Consider the following 21723-nt stretch of genomic DNA (forward strand, 5'->3'; position numbering starts at 1 on the left):
AAACCCATGATTTCCTGACACACAGCAAGCTGGAGAAAGAAAGGAAAAACTCCATTAAAACCCTCCAGACTCTCCTCCATGTTAGAAATGAAATGGAAAATGGAGTGGATTTAACAGGAATCCCTGATTCCTGCGGCCAGGCTGGAGGAAGAGAGACGCGACTCAAAGCCGCAGGCTGCTGATATTTTTTAAGTCGCAATAAATACCGAGAACTCCGGGGCAGGATGAGGATTTCCTGACTCGGACGAACAAGAAAGGACAGATTTTTGCAATATTCCTCTGCTTATATTTAATTTATTCACCTCGATGATTCTCTTGACTGCTCTGGTAATTGTTAGAAGCGGCTGTGACAGCCTGGAAACATTAGTATGATTTCCTGAGTTTGAGATTCCTCCCCCCCCACACCACCACCACTACTCCAAACTCAGGAAAAGTCAATACAATCGCACTTCATTTTTCCTTCATGTGCACTTGGAAGTCCTGGGAGCAGCAAGAGCAGCGGCGGCAGCAGCAAGAATGAACTGCAAGGAAGAAGATGACAACTGCACTGACGGGAGCAGCAATAACCCCAAGAAGATGTTAAAATGCGTGGTGGTTGGGGATGGCGCGGTTGGGAAAACCTGTTTGCTGATGAGCTATGCCAACGACGCCTTCCCTGAGGAGTACGTGCCCACCGTGTTTGACCACTACGCAGGTAAGGAAGGGCTTTAAAAGGAATTTTAATGGGGAGCTGCAGGAGGGCCAGGTGGGAGGTAAGGGAAGATCAAGGATGGTTCGGAGGCGATGCACGGGTTACTTCTCATCCAGGAATGTGATCCAGGCCTGGATGGTGGCCAGAGAGCTTGGATGGCAGTTCATACAATTGGGGCAACGTGGGATTTATGCAGAGAACTTATTTGTTTGCTTCCGATTTTTAGTTTGTTTTCGGCAAGTAAGAAGCATTAGGGATACAATTAAATGCACTGGGTTTTGGGGACAACAAATGCAATTCAGCCTCTGTCAAGTTATATTCAGCTGCTTGGTTTGGTGTTTTTTTTCAATTCTGAAGTTCTGAACTTTGCAGGCTGCAGTTATGGTGAAGATTATATATATGTATACATAAAATATACATTGTCGGTGATAAATTACATAAATTACAATATTTATGTCCTATTTAAGGAGTAATCTTTGAGAAAATCAGCATATCTCTGAGTGCTGTCAGAATATAGCTCTCAGGGAGATTTTTTTACTCCGTCTATAAATAGAATTTAATATTATAACTTGACAGTGGAGAAAGCAGAAGCGGTGATTGGTTTGAGTACTTTATACTGAGGGAATTTTTAGCGTAAGAAAAAAATATGAACATAACAGAGATCACAGATGATGTTGACTGCATCAGTGTGCAGAACAGACCCACAGATTAAGCACAATATTCACAGGCCTCTATCTGTAGCAATTACTTTACCCAGCTGTGTCCAAAGTTACCACACAGCTGTTGTGACAGGCTAAAACTGTTGCTCAAACTCCTGCTTAAGTTTTCCTATCCCGGATTCTGTTGTTTTCCTTATCTCACTGCTCCTTTGCCTTATGGTTGTTGTTGTTTTTAAGATCCCCCCTGAAAACAGACGTTAGAAGCACTGCAGAACTGCTGCTTATCTCGCAGCAGCAGTTGGAGTTTCCCTCATTCTCTCTCCACCTCCTTAAAAACTGAATTTTCATGGCGTGGCTTATCATAGATTTGGTGTTCTGTAATGGGAAAATCTCTGTTTTCGTTCTGGCTTTGTGTCAGGTTTAGCAGATGAACTGGCCAAACAAGAAAGCTGTGTAATTGCAGAATCTGATCCATGGAAATGTGAAGACCTTTTCCTCCACAAGAGTGGGCAGCATCACTTCTAATGCAAGCAACACTCTCTTTTCTCTGTTATTACCACCAGATAGACTGAACAACCATTTTAGAAAAAAAAATCTTTACCCAAACGAGATATATGAAATAATATTTTATGGTGTAAATAAGTATTTCCGTAAGGCACAAATCCTATGCAAGGCTGCACAGATTTCTGTCTTATATTGTGATAGCACCCACTTACTTTCCTGTGATAAGCTGAGGTCTGCTTGTCCCTTACAGCCTTGCTCTCCAGCAATATGCTGGCTCCAGCGCCCACCACCTTCTACTCTCTGCCAAGCCCTGCAAATGCCTCTGCATATGGAGAAACCTAAATGCTAGCTGGCACTGGACCACATATACGTTGATCTGTGGGCTGAGTGGCCTTGGTGTGAGCATGGGGGCACAAGTGTGTGTGCGTGGGGGCTGTGCACACCCAGGTGCTGATGCCAGCCACTCAGGCTGGCACTTGGTGGGGCACCAGGCTCTTCCCTACCAGGTCACTTGCAGGGATGTCCCTTAATTCATCTCCTCTCTGTCAGAAGTGGTAGAAATTGCCCATGGGCTCCAAAATCACTGAGGGAAAGGAGGGCTGAGAGAAGGACAGGAAGATGAAGAGTGTCACTCTATAATCCTCATTTCCTTAGGATACCAGGTAAAAGCAGTAGGCAGGCACATTGAAGCCAATCTACTTTTTCAGGCTTTGAAGATTTAGACTTGTAAAGTATCTCCAGCTATTCTTGTTTGCCTTCTAAACTATTATAGCACATAAATGTAAACTAAAAATGTTTTTAATGACAAAGTTCAGAGAGATAAGGGAAAATATAGCTCTGTACATTAACATGCTATTGTGAGACTTTGTCCTGTGCCAGTGGTCAAAACTAACACTGGTCAAAAATGGAATTTCATTTTTTGTGAGAAATCCCATCATTTATTAAACCTATCTCACTACAAAGCAGCATACAAAATTGAGCAATAGAAATGGCTTTTGGAGCAGAGTGCCAGAAAAAAACCTTCTCTCATAATAACATAAAGACATTACGTGGCATAAAATATAACATAACCCATTAAAATACTTTAATATACTGTGTATACTGAGAGGAAAGAGCTCACTTAGGCTCAGACTTACCTCTAAGCTCACAGCTTTTAGGATACTCTGTGGCAATGGACCCTTCTACCCCTCCCCATGTGGCAGTCCACGGCCACAAGGAGAGGTGGCATGGTGCTAACGTGGGCATGGCAGTACCACCACGGCATGCAGAAAGGTTTTGCACATTGGCAGATCCTGGAGAGCAGTCAAAGCTCTGGAAAAATCACGTTGAAATTTATCTTGCCACATGGCTTGGTCTGCCCTCGCCCTTGCCCCTGTCAAAACCAACCATTTTGACCTACCCAAACAAGCTGAAACCAATTTCAGCTGGTCTGTGTTGAAAATGCTCATAAGCAATTAACTGCAGCAGGTTTTTTGCAAAGCTGCACTTTCCATTGAAGGTTTTTCACCCAGGCATTATTAGCAGCAGTGGTGTGTTAGCAAGTGCTTCGTCTTGCCTCACCGGGTCACAGCCTGGTTGTGAGTCCCAGGGCATTCACAAATTTCCTTCTTTCTAATGGAAAAAGTAGCGGGAGGGGGGGGGGGGGAAGGCATTAAAAACTGAGGATTCCAATTGTGATCTCAGAGCAGTTTCTCACCGCCGCGACTCCAGCGACTCGGGGGAGACAGTGATGCTATCCAGCCCAGAATTGGGAAGAGCTCCAGATGCACCGCTGTCATGGCCAAGGCGTTAACCGTTCACCGCCCCGCAGCACCAGCTGCATCTACTTGCCCTGCTCCGTTGCATCTTGTCAGCCTCAGACCTGGGGCAGCTTTTCAACAGCACGAAGCAGATAAGCACACCAACAAGGTGTCCCTGAGGAAGCAACCAGCGTTTCAAAGCGCTGACCTCCAACTGGTATTAAATCCACACGATACTTAGCCTTGCGTATGAGAGGGCTTGAAACCACTTTATAAAATTTGGACTCACCCTGCCTCTAAGAAAATCAAAGGCAATGCGTGGATTTCACCCAGGGAAGGAACAGGCTTCCTGCAGGCAGGCTCGGATACGGCACTGCCTGGGACGAAAGGCTGTTGGCGTTTCACCATGTACGCAGCTGCACTGTACAAAAGTCCAAACCAGTTATTAGCTCCACACCACTAATATTCTGCCACAGATTTCACCCACAGTCCACAAAAATGAATTTGTTCAGGGCCCGTTGCCAGGGCTGGGATGTGATGGATATAGAGCAGGGTCAGAGGTAATGCCAGACAGATGGGGAAGGCGAACTTGTTATTTGGATACGAAACTGGGCTCTTTTGTTGGATGCGAGGAAGTTTATGATTCTGTTTATTTCTCGAGGCATTTTGAAGAGGTTTTGCTGGAGACCAGAACCCTGAGTAGGTTTTCTTACCTTTGGTGAAAATCCAAGTCCCACGCCAAAAGGGTTTAGCCACAAGGTAAATGGCTGTTTCTAGGGCAGGCGAACCAAAGTGCAATCCCAGTGACAAACAGGATATTACAGGCCATAGCTGTAACAATAGGGACTGTTTGGATAGTGAGTAGATGCTTTAACATGCTGCTTCCATTCTGTCTTTCCAACATCAAACGCCGTTTTTCCGTGAGCAAAGGTCTCTCAGCCAGGGTGACTTGTATTGTGTCTAACTATATGAAATTATAAATGTTTAATTAGGGCTGAGGTTGTACTAAAAAGATCAACTAATTACTAGCTGAGCTGGTTTGATAGTGCCAAAATGAACAGGGTCATTCTGTGGAAGGCAGAAGGGAGACGTGTCATCTTTTTTACTTAGGCAGCCACTGAGCATCTTGTTTGATACTCATGATCTTTAAAAAGCCAGCAATTTTTAGCATGAAATGAATTCACCCCAGAATTTTTACTGAGAAGTGCATTTGTTTTTCCATATGCAAACCGTCAGTTGACTGGGGGGGCTATACCAACCCCTGTGCCTAACTCAGCCCCCTCTGCAACCAGAGGACTCACTAGGTGGTTAGTCTAGGGAGGACATCTCAAACCATCTGGCTTAGGGACTACACACAGGTGAATGCCAGACAAATAAATTTAGGAAACAAAGGTGTATCTTTGGCAAATGAGAGAGAGGTCAGCCCCTCTGAAGGACAGCTGCAATCATGTGCACTAGAGACTTGGAGTAAATGGCATAAATATGTCCCTCCTTCCCTCATGTGTCGGCACAAACCAACAAACATTTATAAATAGTGAATCCATTTGAAAAAAATTAGCAGTGGCATGTGATCAGCTAATGAATAGCATACAGAATAGTTCAGCCATGACTGAAGCTCCGTAAATTAAAAGCAATATAGGAGAAAACAACTATTAATTACTGTTAGGAGCCAGGCTCTTTGTACTTCAGTGTGCACTCTTAAAGTAGTGGGGCTGACCGAGCACTGAATGGGGCCGAAGCGCTCACTGGTGTTGCAGAGCAGAGAACCCACCCTTGCTGACCAGCAAAGGCACATGGCAAGGGAAAGAGTTTGAGAGTTTTGCTCCAGCATTTTTACTAGCATAGGAGCAGTACTATCGCTCTTGCCCAGAAGAGTCAGCATGTGCCTATGCAAGTCCATAAATTCATTATACACTGCCCATATGCCACAGCACTGACACAAATCACGGCTCCTCCTGTCCTGCTGTAAAAGAGAGCAGCTTGCAGTGGGCACCCTGGGTCCTGGGGCAGGCAGGAGCACCCAAGGGAGACTGGGACCACCCTGGCACTGTGAGCAGCCTCGCCCTGTAGCCTCTCCCCACGGGGGGAGGAACCAGCTGCTGGGACAGAGCAGAAACCAGATGGGTGCTGGAACACCCCAAACTTCTCCAGCTGTAGGCACAACAGCACATCTGTCCATGCTTTGGATGTACTAGTTAATATTGATTGCTGATGCTCCACACGGGCACACTGGTTTCGACCTGTCTCTGTCTGTCAGAGCGTGTGAGCAAAGACCTAAACCCCATCCCGTTACTTTTTTCCCCTGTCAAAACTTTGCTAAACAGGATTATTAGACAGGATGAGGCTACCCAAGGAGATTTGCAGTTTCTGCATGGGTGCTGCCGTGGGAGTCTTCACACTACCACGTTCTTAAGACAGTTGTCTCCTATAAACAGTCTTGGTAGCACATTAGATGTTTCATGTGATGTTTGGGGTCATTAAACTGAAACAGCTATAAATAGCACTGAGAGCGAGCTGTGATGTTTATTTGCATGGATGTTTGCAGTGTTTTTTTCCTTTTAATGTTCATCCAGTTTTGATCAAACAGACTTGAACATTATCGGAGACAGGAAAGCACTGATTCTCTTTTAAGATCTGGCTTTTCAGACTAACAGCCACAGAACAGATACGTTCATTTTGCCTCTCAGTAGCTAAAAGGACTTCTCTGCCAATCTTCCCTGTATCATCCACAGTAAAACAAAGGTTTCAATAACACATTCGGGATTCAACACAACAGAAAGCTACCAATCAATGGTTTTCCTGGCTGCCTTTTTAGGAAGACAAATTTTAGAGAACCACTAGTTCTTGGGCTCCCACGGAAGGTTTAATTCCATGTCCTGTGTCACATAATCTGGAGGAGATCATCATGTTTTTTTCACATCCAGAAAGCCTAGGCAGTCTTTATATACCCAAGAGGTGCTTTTTACCTGAATGACCGTAGTTATTGCACATTCAAATGAAACAGGCCCCGTGTACACACTCAAACATCTTAAGACATTTTCCTCCTGAAGGTGTTTTACAGCATGCGAAGAGCTGAGATGACTATCGCTCATATCTCTCTTCCTCACACACATCCCTGTATTGTCCTGAGGGTGCACAGGCCACTTGAAGCCCATGCAGGCAGAGGTGTGTGCATGCTCTGTGGTACTATTTACTGAGGGCAGATTGTTTCTGCAGCAGTGACAGAGTGGCGATGTTCCCGTTGTCCCCCAGCACTACTAAAATGCAGCTGTGGCTGGGTAGGAGCGTGCAGCACCTGAGCTGCTTCCTACCTTTGCCTCTGGCTCTACCATACAGCTTCTCTTTGTGCTATTGCTATTAATGTCTTGATTTTACACCAACAAAAGCTTTATGCTACAAAGAGACACAAAAGAGCTCCATGCCCATCCCTTCCATACCCATGTATACATCTTCTTTATCACTCTGGACTGAACTTATAGCCCAGGAGCAAATAACATTTAGTTGAAATTCTGGACTAGAAAATAAACAAACTATAACACACGTCAGGAAGGATAGTGCCAGGAATTAGAGAAGTAGATGAAGCAGCCATGTTACTTTATCCAGATTTATCCAGCCCAAATTCCACCTAAACCCCTCTGTCTACCATTTCATATTAGATCTGTGGTGTTTCAAGGGCAATAGGAAACACAAAGAATACTAAGAGGGGAGTAAGTTAGACCATTGGAGGGTCTTGATGGTTCAGATGTAGAACGATAGCTTTTCTAGGGGCAGCCACGGGTGGAAATGCATTGTAAAGCTGAGAGAGTCAAATGGCATAAAAAGAAATACTTATTTTTATGGCATGTGATTAACCCAAGGAATTTATCATCACCTGAAAGCTACAGAGAGGAAATTCTAACAAGGTTTCCAAAAAGGGAGTTTGGACCTGATATCAGGGAGATTGAGTGCTATCATTAGCTGCTTAAAAAATAAGACTTCTGTAAGAGGTAATAAATGTGAGCTGACACCAGCCTCTGTTAGAGGTCAGGGTAAGACCTAAATGTGGTCTGATGAAAGGCAAATTATGTTAAAGCTGCTCAGTGCTACCTCAGGGACTTTTTGAAATGATTCTTCTGATATACAGATGGGCAAACAGATTTTGAAATTTTGTGAATGCAGCAATGGACTGCTGAGAGGAGACATGGAAGGGATTGTCTGGAGCAGAAAAAGGGTTAACAGGGGAAGTGATGAAAAAGTGACCCTCTTCTGCACCACTGCAAAGCAGTCTTAGCCTTTTCCACCCCTTATTAATGGTGAAACATTGCAGGGGGTGACATAAGCTGAGAAAACCAAGTCTGAAACTGTGGCCCCTGGCTCTTGAAGATGAACTCTACAGCTTGAACTAAAAATCACATCCACTAAACTAAAGTAAACATCACATCCACTATCTTAGGAGTCCTTAATAGTCTTTACTCAGTACACGTGGTCAGCCATCCTCCAGAGGGGGCAAAACCACGTGTAGGTGGTGCCATACCTGGCTCACACTGACAGCCAGGCAGATGCTTTTCAACAGCAGATGCTCCACATGCAAACAAACTAAAAACGTAGCAAGAACACCTATATAAAGTTCCTAGCCAAGTACCAACTTCTTCATTTCTGCAGGATGTGGCAGTGTTTTTACTAAATTATTGCAGTTACTATGGCTTAGCTTCTTACTAAGTCCATTCAAAATGCCTTTACCAAAGCTTCCTTTTCATTATCTGTTCTCTTGATAAACCGTGATACAGATCTCTGTGCTAATGATACAAATCCTTGCCACCGTGCATCATTGTGTACATTTCACCCTACAGGTAGTGCCTTTCCTATGTTCTAACTTTCCAATTGTTAGGGCCAAACCTAATGACATCATGGAAATGGCAAGGGATGAGGAAGAGCAAACATATTTCCTTCAATTGTTCTGTTCAGACAAAGTCATTAAACAATAATGACATCTCCTGTCAAATTATTATTTATCTTTACAATGAAAAAAATCCAGGTTACTGTATTTCTAGTCTTCTTTTAAGGGTGATCATCTCACTCACCAGTCTCCTGTCAGGTACAATGTTCTTGTATCTCAAGCTATGAGTCTTCTCCAGTCAAGGAATAAGATACTGAGGAATGGAAGCTTTATAAATTGTCACCTCAGGTTTTGTCCAAGAACCACTGAGATCAGAGTGAACACTAGACATGATGGGGTATTCATCTCTCCTTTTTTTGCCCACATGAGAGCTCAGAAAATGTGTTTTAAAATAATTTCTAATAAATAAAACCTAGAAAAAATAATAAAAAGGTGAATTTACCCTATTTATTGCCAAACACTAGTCAAATTCAGAAGTCTTTCACCCAAGACAAGCCATGCTATCATCAGCTTCAGCTGAATGCAGGGATTAGACCTCAGGTGCAACTTGTCCATGTGCTAAAATGCTCAAGTGCTGTTAATCAGCCAATGACTTTCCCATGTGCCCAGGTGGACAGGAAAGCTCTCCCAAAGCTGAGAATGAATCATTACACCTCATTGCAATCCCAAGCACCATCCATCATGTCTCAGCAGTCCCAGAGACACAGCCAGGTGAGCATAGCATGAAGGAGGACCTGACGGCGCAGTCCAACTGTGTGGTTGCTATCACCTTTGGCTGAGATGGATGCAGATCTCATTATGCAGTGATGGCTTTTCCTGAATACTTGCTCTGCAGCATACATACTCATAGATTTATGACCAAAAACCAATAACTTCTTCTTAAAGAGACATCACTAAAGGCAAAGAGAGTCATTGTATGAGTATTCAAGATGGCTTGGAAGGGTGCAGGGGAGACAGTGTCATCTGCAACCTGTGGCTCTTGCTGGGGAGTGGTGCCCTCAGCTAGTCCCTGCAGCCGCAAAATGTTGATCCCAGGAAAGGAGAAGGCATGAGGACCGTGTGACAGCTGGCACAGTTCCCCAAACTTAGGGTAGGTCCAGCGCACCAAAAAGTGAGTTGCCCCAGGGTTGCCTTTCTGCCTCAGGAGCTGGCACAGCAATGACTCCGTAAATATACAACATGCCAACCAGCCTCAAGGGAAGAGAAGCCTGGAAAACTCATTCACCAACAAGAGAAGCACTGGGGGAAAAAGAGCTAAAACACCTCCCAAAGGAAGGAGGGAGGCAGCTGTAAAAATATTCCCAAACACAGTGGCACAATCAGGAGGGTGATGGCTTGGGAGCAGGAGTGGGAACAGCACCGCAGTGCTGGATCCTTGCTCCTGGTTCAGGGCAGTACACAAGTGTATCGTGGAAACAGCAGTACCAGCAATGAGCACAGGAGCCAGCAGTTAGGCAACTGAAAGAGTTAAGAGCTGAGGGGCTGGACAGAAAGGTCCTGCCACAATGCAGGACGATGCCTGAGATGACTCACTGAAACTCATTTCCAACCCCTGCAATTCTGAGGGGACGGAGGCCACGTCTTTTATTAAAGACTCTCTGGCAAAGACATTCAGCTAGAACTTTGAAGTAATGATATTAACAGTATCTGCTAATGCTCGGCTTTCTGCAGACCTTGTGGAAAGGAACTGCTTCAGCAACGAGTGGGAAAAACATACATTTTCAAACATAACATGAATTTTTATCCCCTGGGAGACGGGACAAAAAGAGCATCTATTTACAATAATAACGCTGCTTTGCTGAGAACAGATCATAAGGAAAATCCCATAAGGTTGGAAAATGTGCTTTAAGTTCATAAACTGTCCCATGCTCCAGTTCCAGAGCGGGCAGCCATCCAGCTGCTGTAAGCAGCTCTGTCCTCAAAGGCCAGACCCTTCCCATCTCGGACGCTCTCTATTTCTGAGCAACCTCCCCAGCTCTGTTTCAGGACTGGCTGGCTTACCTCCGTGTGTTTTCCTCCAATAACTAGGCGTAGAGTCAAGGTCCTTTTCTAACTCTGGGGCCCGGTTGCTTGAGACCCGTTCCATTAGCAGCACCTCTGCAATGGCAACAAGCAGCAGAAATGCAGAGACCTGATTTTTCATTTAAAAGGTGAGGTGTTTCCGCTGAGGAAACTCAGCCCTGGAACAAACTCTTTGCACTGAAATACGCCTCCTGAGACTGTCTATTTTTTTTTCTATACAGTTCAAGCAATGGCTTGCAGAAGTAGGGGAAGAACCCCAGGGCTTCATGTTGTCCATTCAACTGGACAACAGCACAGCTATTGACAGGGTAGGTTCTATGATCCCCATCCCAAATCGCTACTTGTGGGCACACAAACTTCAATGAGGGTTCAGGATCTGGCTACACAGATAGGTTTGTGGTTTTTTTTTTCAATTTAGTGTGCTTTTTGTTCTCTGCAAATTTGCCATTAAAATTTTCAGTAAGAGCATGAACAAAATCAAGGAGGGTATTTGTATGCAGTATTTAAGCTTGTAGAAAGATTGTTGCTTTGCTTTGTTCTGTGTATGTAACCAGAAAATCTCAAAAATCATGTACAATTCCCTTCATCTCATTGCTTTTTAGTTACTGCTGTGAATATCTTAAGCCTATTCCAGGAGTACAAGGGAGTAACATCTCTCATTAAATATATATATTTATATATATGAAATACAGCTTCAAGAAAGCAATTTTCCATGAATACCATCCATGAAAACAGGATCAAACTTGATATTGAAAGGGGAGTTTATATTTTGAAAAATATATTCAGCTACTCTGCCAGAAACCAGGCCTTACTGAAGAACACTCCAGATTAGCTGATGCAATTCATTATATCATTAATATAGAGAATTTCCCTTGCCATGCATAGAAATACTCTCTGATGGTGTACCACTTGGAGATCTGCTGGGAATTTACCTAAACCATTCAGTTTGGTTGAAGTCCAGAGGGGTGAGGTTGCTGTGGTTCTTGTTATTTTAATATTTTAGAGTGTTAAGTGCATTTTCCTCCCTCTACTCTCCCTCCGGGGAAACTGCTAAAATGTTGAAATAATTCATTCTTCCATTATTTGAAGCATATTGCCCAATTAATTTCTTTTCCTGTAAAGAGCTGCTTGTAGCAATACCTTAAGTCCCTCCCAGTGCTCCCAGGGAAGTAAGAAGCAATGGGGAGCATGAATGCAGAATGAGGTCCTGAATCTGAAGTGTTGTTTGACAGAGGAAATCTATGCCGAGACAATGGTAGAACAGGAATAACTTGTGTTGTCTCCATATGGTGCTCCCAACTGGGTTTCCCTCCCCCTGTTCTCTATTTACATATACAAACACGAGACATTAAAGAACAACTCTTGCGAGAATTTTGCAAGGAAAATGGCGTTTTGAGACTGGGCCTAACAGGGTGGAAATTCCTGAGGACACAGGGGAACCTTGTCCCTGGGTGGTAACATTCACACTATGTCATGGTGAGCTGCATGTGACAATTCATAACAAGACTGGAGAATCACCTTGTACCTTGCATCACATGAAGTCATTCCAGCTCTTGATCCCCTTTCTGCTGTTCCCTCCATCTTTCAAAATGAATCAATGCATTTCCTTTTCTGCATATTTATTTTCCACTCTGCTTTTTTTTTTTTTTTTCTTTTTCTTTTTCTCTGAAGAATAGGGCCTTCCCACCTGAAGTGTTAGAAAAGAGGAAAGACAATTTGTTTTTCCAAAGCATGCCTATGTGCAGCACGGAGCCTGGGGCTGGCCAGAACTAGGTATAGGTCCCACAGAGCCATCCCTGAGCCAGCTGGGTCCAAACCCAAACCACAGACATTGCACACATAGCGGCTGCCCCACAAGCACTTAGTGATAATTATTACTGTGTGGCTCTTCGGATTTCCTCAAGCACTGCTGAGCTGGTGAGGGCGGCAGCCGGCCAGGGCATAACAGCAGATGTTTCTGCCTTCTCACGGATGTCAGCTCTGCCTGATGGAAAATGCCATCTGAGAAGAATGAAAACCAAAGAGCAGCCAGACAGGGATTTGCAGGAAGGTAGTGGGACCACCCTGCAGTGACCACTATCTGTTGCAGAGACCGTCCAGCAGCCACTGCTTTCCTGGCAAATCCCTGCCACAACATACCATAAAAAAAAATATATCTCAGCATTGCTGTTTGTGTGTAACCTAGGAAAGGTCAAAAGAGCCCAGAAGCTGCATGAGAAAAAATAAAAGCACAAGAAAATGGGAGAAAATAGTGGAGGAGGGTGGGAAACAGATGTACATCTTTAGAGGATGGAGGGAAAAGGTATACTTAAGAGAAGACAGTCCAGAAACAATCCGTAAAACATAAAACAAGTTATTCATAGCAACTATGTTTTGGTGTTTGAGACATGATTTTGAACTTTCAGGGTTAGCAAAAGTTCTGGCCAGAGCATTTTCGATGAACTATCCCACCAAGAAAAATGCTGATTCATGGAAGTTGAAGCATTTTTTAAATACTTGGAAGGACAAATTCTTGAGGTCCAGGGCACTCTAGTTATTTCTGACAGTGCAGCAAGAAAGACTTAAATTGAAAACATAATACGTGAAGGTTCTGTTTTCATTCCACTGTAAAATGAAAACAAATTGTAAAACCTCAGAAGTTGCCGCAAAGTTGAATTATCAGCCCCCTGGCCAGTACTAGTCGGTTGCTGTTATTATCCATTTTACAGTTATTGTATCGTAACCATTATTATCCAAAGGCAGATTTCCTCCCACTTCCTCTAAATGAAATGTTTGTGCAACAGAGACAAAAATTTCCAAGGAAAATGCCTGAAATAGTGTGAGCTCAGGTGTGGTTTTATCCTCTGTCAATATAAAGAGATGCGATGGCTGCAGGGAGATGTTGGCAATCCTTGCAAGCCTTGGCAAGCATAATGACAGCACAAGGCAAGTGCTCTGGGAAAGAGAAAACAGAACTGTTTTTCGCTCACAGTGTCTTTAATCTTTCTAGTATATGCTCCCTGAAGATATTTTTTCTCTCTTCTCCTTCAATGACTTTTGTCATCACATTACTGTCTAATAAATCTACATTCTAATTAATAAGACCACATAGGTTTGATTTCCAGAAGAAGCAAGTTAGTCTAAGTGTTTTCAAAGGTTTTCAAAGCACATCGTCCTTCCTACCTTGCTCCTGTGAGTGGCACCCAGAGCGTGTGACACTGGGTCAAGGTCCTCAGTGGTGATGCCCAGTGGATGTGGGGGGAGATGCCTGTAGCCATGTTTTAGTGACACTGCTTACAGATTATGCAGGAAATACGGGACCTGATTCGGATCTTATGCCTGAATAAACTAGGAAGGACACCATCATAGTCAGTCATAACCCCAGTTATTGGGTTGTGTACAATTAGTCTGATCTCAAAATACAACCTATATTCTGAGTTCTCTTACTGTAGGGCTACTTTCAGGATCTCCCCATACAGCTGCACTTCTATTACCTCTCATGTTAACAAACCAAGCCACTGCTATTCTATAGAAATGATCTGTCCTTCCCAGGAGCTTCTCAGCAGAGGGCTCAAAATCCTGTTTCTTAGTATGAATTATATTTGACCTAAAGGAGTTCATTTTGGGTGTCTGAAGACCACTAAATTTCAGCTATCCTACCCTTTTAACATCTTCCAGCTGTGAGCTGCCAGGCAAGAGTAGAAACAGAGCCATCAGAGGCAATGAGAAGGCACTACTGACAGTGCCTAATGGATCTGCTTCTTTAGGAGAGCTGGGAACATATCCTGGAAGAGCCTGGTTTCATTTCCCAGTGGGCGTGGAGGGTGTAGGTACCTAAAATTAGATAGGCTCTGTTAGTTGTAAATATTTATGCCTATTGCTGTAATACACAGATTTTTGTCTGATGATCTTCAGTATGACGAAACTGTAGTAAACACATTTTGATATTGAATAAGGAGGAAATAATAGATTCTTAAGCAATTGTTTTTAAAGTTAGCTATGCTCACACAAACTGCTGGGTTTGTCTAGCTTTGGAAGACTCACAGAGCTGGGTCAAAGCAAATCTAAGCCAGGAAACCCCTGAAGTGAACAAATGTGTCACAAGTAATAGAAGGCCAATAAGTAGATCGATAAAATAAGTGAAAAAAGCAGATAATTTCCTTAATGCATTTCTGTACAAACTGCTAAGCTCCAAGGAAATCAGAATGAAGGGATTTTTGACACACAACAGATAATTTGTCAGGAACAAGTATAAATTTTCACCTTATTTATTTGCAGGAGACGCAAGGAAATGCTCATGTATTAATAATGGTGAAAAATTATTTTTGTCAAAGACTTACCAGAATACAAAGAAGCCATGTTTGGGGACTGTTTTTTTCCTGACTTACTTTCTTTGCTATATTAATTTACAGAAGCAGTTAGAGAAGTGTCTGTAGTTTCTGCTTTAGGGAGTTTTCTTCTAAATCATTTGCAGAGATGCATGTTGCATGATGCACAAAGACAAGTCCCAAAGCCATCTCAGGGACGCAAACCCTCTGAATTACAAGGGGTAGTAAATGAGCTTTATTGCTCTCCATGTCTTTTGATAGTACGTGCAGATGTGAAGGAAGCTGGTCAGCAGAGGAACATATATGGCATCTTGGCACACGGCAAGGCTTGGCAGCTCCATGCCTCTACACGGGACAGGGGGCAAAGAGCAACCACAAGAGGCAGGGCAGCTGCTGCTGAAAAACAGCCCAGAGGAGAGGAAGCAGGAGATAAAAGGGATAGAATGGGATGGAAAAGCAAAAAAGTTCTGCCCTTGCTTTTGTCCTGGCACTCCAGTATTGGAAAATCTCCCCTGTACCTCCTCAGACAAAGGCAACTCCACCATAAATCCCGGTAAGGGCCAGAGTTCACCAGCAACAATAGGAGAGAACACTAACAGGAACCAGAGAGTCAGGGCAGATCAGGCAAAATAAACACTGACTTGAAAATACATGCAAAGCCCAGAAAAAAAGCTGGGCCTTGGCTTTCGCTCTGTACAATTGAGTTGTTTCAGAAAAATGTGGCTGGCTGGAAGACTTTCCCCCCTTGACCGGGCACCTTGGGCTGTGACCAGACATGGAAGGATGGAAAATGTCCTCTTTCTCACCTTCAAAACTGAGGCTGAAGATTTTGAAGGCAGCTGGAGAGCCCGTTCAAATTCAATTGACGAGTTTTGAAAAATACATTGGGTTCCTTGGAAAATCCCCTGCCCCCATTTTCATTCCAAAGAAGTTCAAATCCACTCATTCAGCTTCCTTCATGCTGAAGGTTCCCAATTTCCCTGTTGCTAATGGTCTTGTTGCAGCATGGCAGAGAGCCTATTCCTCAGCACCCACCCCATTAGTTTATAAAATGGCTAATTTAGATGCTCGTTAAACTTGGCTTTGGAAAGACAAGTGCTAAACAGGAGTCTCAGTATCAGAGACTCTTAGTAACTGTAGGAGAGGATGTCAGACATAATCGTGATTTTTGTAATCACCCGTTTGTTTGGAGGGAAGACCACAAATTCCCCTAGGTCAGCAAAAGTGTATTGCAACTGGGTGATGCTCACTGACACTGGGAGTGCAAGGGATACACTCCAGATGTCTCTTCAACATCTGCTGGGATTTATAACCATCCATTGACAGATGGGAAACCTCAGTTCTGAAAAAAAGATCCATGGGCTGAGTTTACAGTAAGGTAGCCAAGACCAGAATTTCTCTCTATTTGTTTGTCATCTTGCTATTTCTAGAAATACCTCCCTCTGCCCTCTTGGAACACCAGACTGTGTATTTCCCAGACACGTAGCTGGCTTTAAAAGAAAACAGATCTTAAAGTAGGAAGACGCAAGCCTATGGAGATCAATACATCCAAAGGAACAGGGGTGGAAATAAATTCCAGAGAAAAATATTTATATGGAGGAAAGCAAATTTGCTAGAACAAACTCACTGTTGCTGCAGTTTGTCATCATCCACATACCCTCAGGTAAAGAAACGGGTTCTTGGAGGTGAGCAAACCCAGAGGACAAGGTGGACATGGCCACACAGGCTGGCAGGCTGTTCAGAAGGATACAGCCCTGAAACTACTCTCTCAAAACTATTGTTTCACCTAGTTAAAGAATTACACAGGGAATTGTAAGCTTGTGATGATGAAATGATGAGTGGGATCAAATTAACTTGCCTCCTGTGTTTTCCTGTGAACACAAGAGGACATACATTACTTCTGTCAGTTTTGTCATCTTGGCTTGACCGGAGGATCTCAGCAGTGGATCCCCGTCTGTTTTCCAGAATCTGTTCCCAAACTCGAAGTCCAAAGATCCTGCTGGTACAAAGGAATGTTGCTGTTCAGAAGGGGCAGAGATTTTGAGAAACTCCTTTGTTCTGAAATCCTCTGGATGCCAATCCAAACCAGTCCTCTCTGGTGTGGTATAAACCAGATTTAATTCTCATATCTTAGCCATTTGCTAACTGCTTTCCCAGCTGAGATGGCACCAGCTGGCCATTCTTACTTCACACTCTGGAGGGTTCAAATGTTCACTGGTGCTACGATTCTGTGAGTTCTCATCACCAAGAGCAAGAGACTTTTCTGGGCTTTTTGGTCAAAACTCAAAATGGCGTCGAGAAAGTCACACAGCTGCAGGGCAGGAGTCAAGGCCAAATCCTCGGTGTCATGGCCCAAAGCTTCCCCCACAAGCTGCCTCACTTGACATTTCATATGCACACAGATTGCTCCTGCCTTTACTTTTCACCTGGAAGGGTTCAAGTTCAAGCCCTGGTTCCTTTGCCAAAACGTTTCACAGTTGGCCATACAACGTGATCATTCCTCTCGGAATCTGTTCACACACAGGGAACAAAATCTGGTCTGCTGAAGGCAACGTGCCTGCTGTCATTCTGGAGAACATCGTCACAATGAGGATTTCATACCCTGCTCCAAGGCCTTCCCAGCTGACTCCACACTCACATGGGTGATCTCAGAGACCACTGAAGTCTGTCCTTAGGGAAACAGCAGAAGCACAGGATAAAGGATCACAGACCATGGCAAACATATGTGCTTTCTGCCACTAACACCCACTCTCTGCACCTAACTGCAAGGCTTTATTCAGCCCCCACGCAGGTGCAAGCACATGTTTGCCTCCATACACGTCAGGAAGCCTGACCCCTAGGAAAGGCCTTCCCATTAGTATGTTAATAGTCATCTTGGCTTAAGCACTAATTAAAGATAAGCACGCACTTACATGTTTTGCTGAAACAACCCCAGAATGAGCAAAGTCTGAATTACGCAATATGAAAATAATACTCTCTATTTATTAAGCATGTCTTGACAGTACATAAAATTCTGGAGCGTTCTTCTTGGCCAAATATTTCTCCCACTTCATACCATAGGTATGCTCCAATTATGCTGGGAGCAGAATGGCAATATTATGACTCACTTCATATTGTAGGCTGGAAGTACCATATTTTGTTCCAGAAAGAATAGATTGTAGGCATAAGATTTAAAAAGCAGCTTTTTGTAAACTACACTCCAGGCTTTTCTGTGGCACTAATGCAGTCCTTCTCTAGCTAAAGCCCTGGCTGTGCTTATTTTTAAATTTATAATTGTGCTGGGAATATAGCATGTCCAAATTAACTTAGGGCAGTGAGGGAGGGAGTTAAATGATTTTTGTGTGTTTCCTCCCAGAACAGCTCTCCTGGCAGTAACTGCTGCCACACACTTTTGCCATCAATTCAGTGTTGTGTCTGTGCTGAAGCACTCAGACACAGCTGAAATTGATGCCGTTCTTGTGTCTCATCAGGGCCCATTAAAGCCATCCAAAGCTTTTTGTTTGTCAGCCTACAGAGAGTGGAAATGATCATCCTCCCACCTTGGTTCTGCATGAATTACACAGAGCCTGCCCACCAAGGCTGCTGTGGGCTGAAGGTTTAGATGTAACTGTCTCCAGTGATGGGGTAGAAGCGAAAATCAAATTAATTTCCGGTATTTAACAGATTATGCAAAATATCTATGCTATTTGATATCAGCAAGTTTCATTTTTAAGTATCTATAATTCTACCCTCTCTGTAGGCTCAGACACCAGCTACTGCCTCAGGTCCCACCAGACCTAGACCTAAACCTTCAGGAGGGCACCTGGCAATTCCCCAAAACATCCACAGGGTTAGAAACAAACCCTGGGAGGCAGTACCTTGACCCACAGCCTCTCTCAGTAGGGCTGAAGAATTTTTATACCGTGTCTCAGAAATCAAAGTTGCAGGCACTGTTGCTGATACTTAATCTAGAAATGTCCTACGTACTTGCCATGTTTTCCACTTGTGACTTGCTAAGGCCACACAGCAGAGCTTTGCAAGCTACACCAGCCAGCTTTGCTCTCTAGGGTTTGCCTTTTAGGGACAGCATGAGTAAATTCCCCTTAAGCACGCAGGAATTATTTTAAATGTTGGAGGTTCCCATATCCCAGGCCCAGCTGACAACGCTTCCTTTCTGTGGTTCAGATTTGATACCTTGCATTTAGCCCCTGACCACCCTCTGCAAACCTTGACAGCAATTACTTATCAAAGGAAAGAGCTTAGGTCAGGCAGTGCTGTCAACCTCCAGCCTGCCTGCTCTTGGCTTCTATCCTGAAATCCTTCCACCCTCATCAACCAACCCAGCCCCTTGCAAACCCGAGGCTTTACTGGGATCAGCTGCACCTGACGCTGTTGGCTCAGGGACGCATTCCTCCAGGGAACTTCGAATCCCCCAAAGGACCTGTTCCAAGCAGATTTTTTTCCCCTTAAGGAACTAACAGTTGAGGATACAGCAGACTTCCTCCCTGGGATATATGTGCAGATGAAGCCTTAAAATCATTTCTTATGTAGAAATGGTTTCATGACAGAGACATTTTGCTTTTGGTGGCGGTTTCCTCCAGAAACAGCACTCCCTGTCTGACTGTGTGACCTGCATACCTCGGGGCAAGCACCATGCTCACATCATGCTGTGCACAGCCCTTGCCTGAGCATGGGAAAGGATGCTACAGAATTAAAATGACTGGGCAATGCAGCAGAAATGCATGTCCTGCACAACCAGGTTGGACTTAAATCACTCTGTTTTGAATCAGCCTGGTACGGCCTTCTGCAGGATGCTCTGGAAATGGGAAATGTCCCAGAAAATCACAAAAATAATAGAATATTTAGAAAATAAGGTCTGTGGGGAAAATCTTCGAGTAGCGCAAGTGTTGAGGTTGGGGATTGTGTGGAAAAAATGATAGGGAGCAGCAGGGTAACAAGTCCAGAGGGACAAGTGAGGAAAATAGGGAGCTCAGGGCAGAAAGAGGGAACGTTTTTTTCAAGTGCCATATATACAGAATAGCCTAAATGGCCTGCAACTGCCCAAAATGCACAATGATTTTTTGTTGTTGTTGCTGTTGTTGGTAAAATGCATGCTGTAACCTGTGGGCCAGTTATAGAGCAGAGGTAACTGCCCTGTGAAACTCACGTGGCACAGGCATCACAGAGGCACTGCTCAGAGCAAGACTGGGCAGGGAGTGAAAGCTCATTGACATGACCCAACAGCACTTCTTTACCTCCAGAATTCACCCTATCCGTTTTCATTCTGTTTATCTGGACAAATAAGAATCTGCAATAATACCACCAAAAAATAAAAGATTTACACCCTCAATGTGCTGTGATGGTTGGAGAGTGTGCAGGCACAGCAAAACACCCTTCACAGCATCCCTCCGGCCTGAATTCAGTGAAAAGAGCAAGTAGAAGGGCATGCCTTTGATATCCCATTTGCTGTTGTTATAGTCTCTGGTTTTAAGATTTAAACCTTCTAATAGTGTAATAATGAGCTTTCCATTTCTTTGCTGACGTGGCTGGTGCCTGCAGGCTATTGAGTTTAAAAGCCAAAACACACAGACATAGAAAATTTGCCTCAGGGTTGAAAAAATATATATCCTATTGAAAGGGTGGGATTTAATTAGCCTTTGTTCTCCCAAATCTCACATAAACAAGCACTCTCATATATCTCCCAGTACAAGGCAAGCAAAATCAAGAGTGCCTGTTCTAACTGGAATCTTACAAGTCCCTGGTGGGTGGTAGGAACATATGTGCAAGCTACAAGGTTTGAAATTTAGGACTTTGCTTCACAAAACGTCCACGTGGATGAGATGAGGGATTGCCACTTACTGAAAGAAATGCTGTGTACCGGGCCAGATCCTGATGGTCGTTTGGGCTCGCATTTGCCTGTCCCGGGACTGCAGTTGTGAACACAGTCTGTAAGTGCAGTGGAGCTGGCATAGGGTTGTTTTTGTCTTCAGTTGTATTATTTCCTAGTGAGTTGTTCCCAACAAATAGGCAATGATGACCTGTAGTAATTGATTAAAAACAAATAAAAAGCAAACCAAAGCAAACAACAGCAACAAACAAGTAATTTCCAAATCGTGTAGCGGATAATGCTTTATGATCCATGAAATAGCTGTAATACAAAAGAAAAAGAGAGGATTTTCTTTATAATGGCCGTAATTATCCATATCACTACATTGTAAGCCTGTAATTATACATTGAAACTCATATTCTGCTTTTGTGAAATTTCTGGTGTCATTTCCCAGCCATTGAAAGCACCCGTTAAATAAAACTAGGCGATAGTCCACGCTGCCTGCTGTACTGCCTGCCTCCTCCCCCTCCGCCTTTGTGTTTTCTTCCCTGCTTCTCTTCCTCCTCCCAATCAATTTTAAAACTATAAAATATCACTGTCTGCCTCAAACTGTGGAAACCGGGAGCAATTCCACCAAAGTCAGACCTGGAGGAGGTGGATCTCTTTGGACTGAGAGCAGCAGAGGTGTCAAAGCTAGCCGGGGATACCATCTTTGCGACCAAGGCCAATGATGGCAAAAAGCATGGGAAAATGCTGTTAATTATGGTTATGATTTAAGAGGAAACGTAACATGCATTCATATCTGCACAAGATGTAAAGTATTTAGAGACTGAATTACCTGCACACCTGGCAATACAAATGCCCCTTCCTAGGCTCCCTGTCTTTTTCCTATTTCCAATGGCTTGCTTTACACTGGCACGTAAACATGCAGTCAGGAGACTTCCTGGGACCCTGTTTATACCCTACCCCTTCTCATAGACTTGCCTAAAGTTATCTTCCAGCCTCACATCATTCTCTTTACACTCTCATTGCGTGAGCTGAGGGCTTTCTCACTGCAGCTCCAAAGGCGTGTGCATTTTTTAAAGGTTGTTTTCAAAGGAACAAGGACAAAGGATCATA

General features: G+C 43.8%; 1 protein-coding gene across 1 annotated transcript in view; it reads left to right on the top strand.

Annotated features, from left to right (window-relative positions):
* The first annotated feature begins 4 nt into the window (after positions 1-4).
* RHOJ (ras homolog family member J) overlaps positions 5-21723 on the top strand; it is a 54689-nt gene continuing 32970 nt past the window's right edge. The window contains exon 1 of the mRNA XM_068682496.1: positions 5-694. Within this exon, the coding sequence (XP_068538597.1) occupies positions 517-694 (178 nt within the window). The 5' untranslated portion in view covers positions 5-516. The remainder of the gene's footprint in view (positions 695-21723) is intronic.

This window comes from Anas acuta, chromosome 5 (assembly GCF_963932015.1).
Source record: "Anas acuta chromosome 5, bAnaAcu1.1, whole genome shotgun sequence".
Classification (NCBI taxonomy): domain Eukaryota; kingdom Metazoa; phylum Chordata; class Aves; order Anseriformes; family Anatidae; genus Anas; species Anas acuta.